The following is a 475-nucleotide window of genomic DNA, read 5'->3' on the forward strand; positions in this document are numbered from 1 at the left end:
GGGGGGGGGGGGGGTTTCTAAAGGTTATGCAGAGAATTCTAGGTGCGGATTCTATTCGTAAAGCAAGGCAGGATCTTTTGCTTTACCCACCAATCACCGTACAAATGGTGCAAGACATCCAACCAAGACAAGGGTAATATCACGGGTTACCGTACAAAGGTCGAGTATCAAGCAAGAACAGCACCTTTTGACCATCAAAAGGTACACTTGCAAACTCGTACCAAATAGATTATGGAAATCATACCTTCCGGCAGAAATGTATCTGTCGGCGTAATCGGTACGGAAAGGAAGATCCTCAGCATCCCCCTCGATGATCTTGCAATCCTTTAAGGGCTCCTTCTGCTTGGCCTTTGCCAGCTGATGCGGAGACTGATCGAGAATCGTGACGTTCTTAGCTTGCACAGTCTTAACAATGCCCAAAGTGGTGAAACCAGTTCCACCGCCGACGTCGACAACGAGCAAGTTGGGGTTGTCG

At 48.4% G+C, this 475-nt stretch overlaps 1 protein-coding gene across 1 annotated transcript in view; it reads right to left on the reverse strand.

Moving 5' to 3' along the window:
- Nucleotides 1-2: 2 nt before the first annotated feature.
- LOC104801966 (2-methyl-6-phytyl-1,4-hydroquinone methyltransferase, chloroplastic-like) overlaps nucleotides 3-475 on the reverse strand; it is a 1,203-nt gene continuing 730 nt past the window's right edge. The window contains exon 2 of the mRNA XM_010525352.2: nucleotides 3-475. This exon is cut by the window's right edge and continues 18 nt beyond it. Within this exon, the coding sequence (XP_010523654.1) occupies nucleotides 94-475 (382 nt within the window). The 3' untranslated portion in view covers nucleotides 3-93.

Source organism: Tarenaya hassleriana, unplaced genomic scaffold (genome assembly GCF_000463585.1).
Source record: "Tarenaya hassleriana unplaced genomic scaffold, ASM46358v1 Cleome8, whole genome shotgun sequence".
In the NCBI taxonomy this organism is placed as follows: Eukaryota; Viridiplantae; Streptophyta; class Magnoliopsida; order Brassicales; family Cleomaceae; genus Tarenaya; species Tarenaya hassleriana.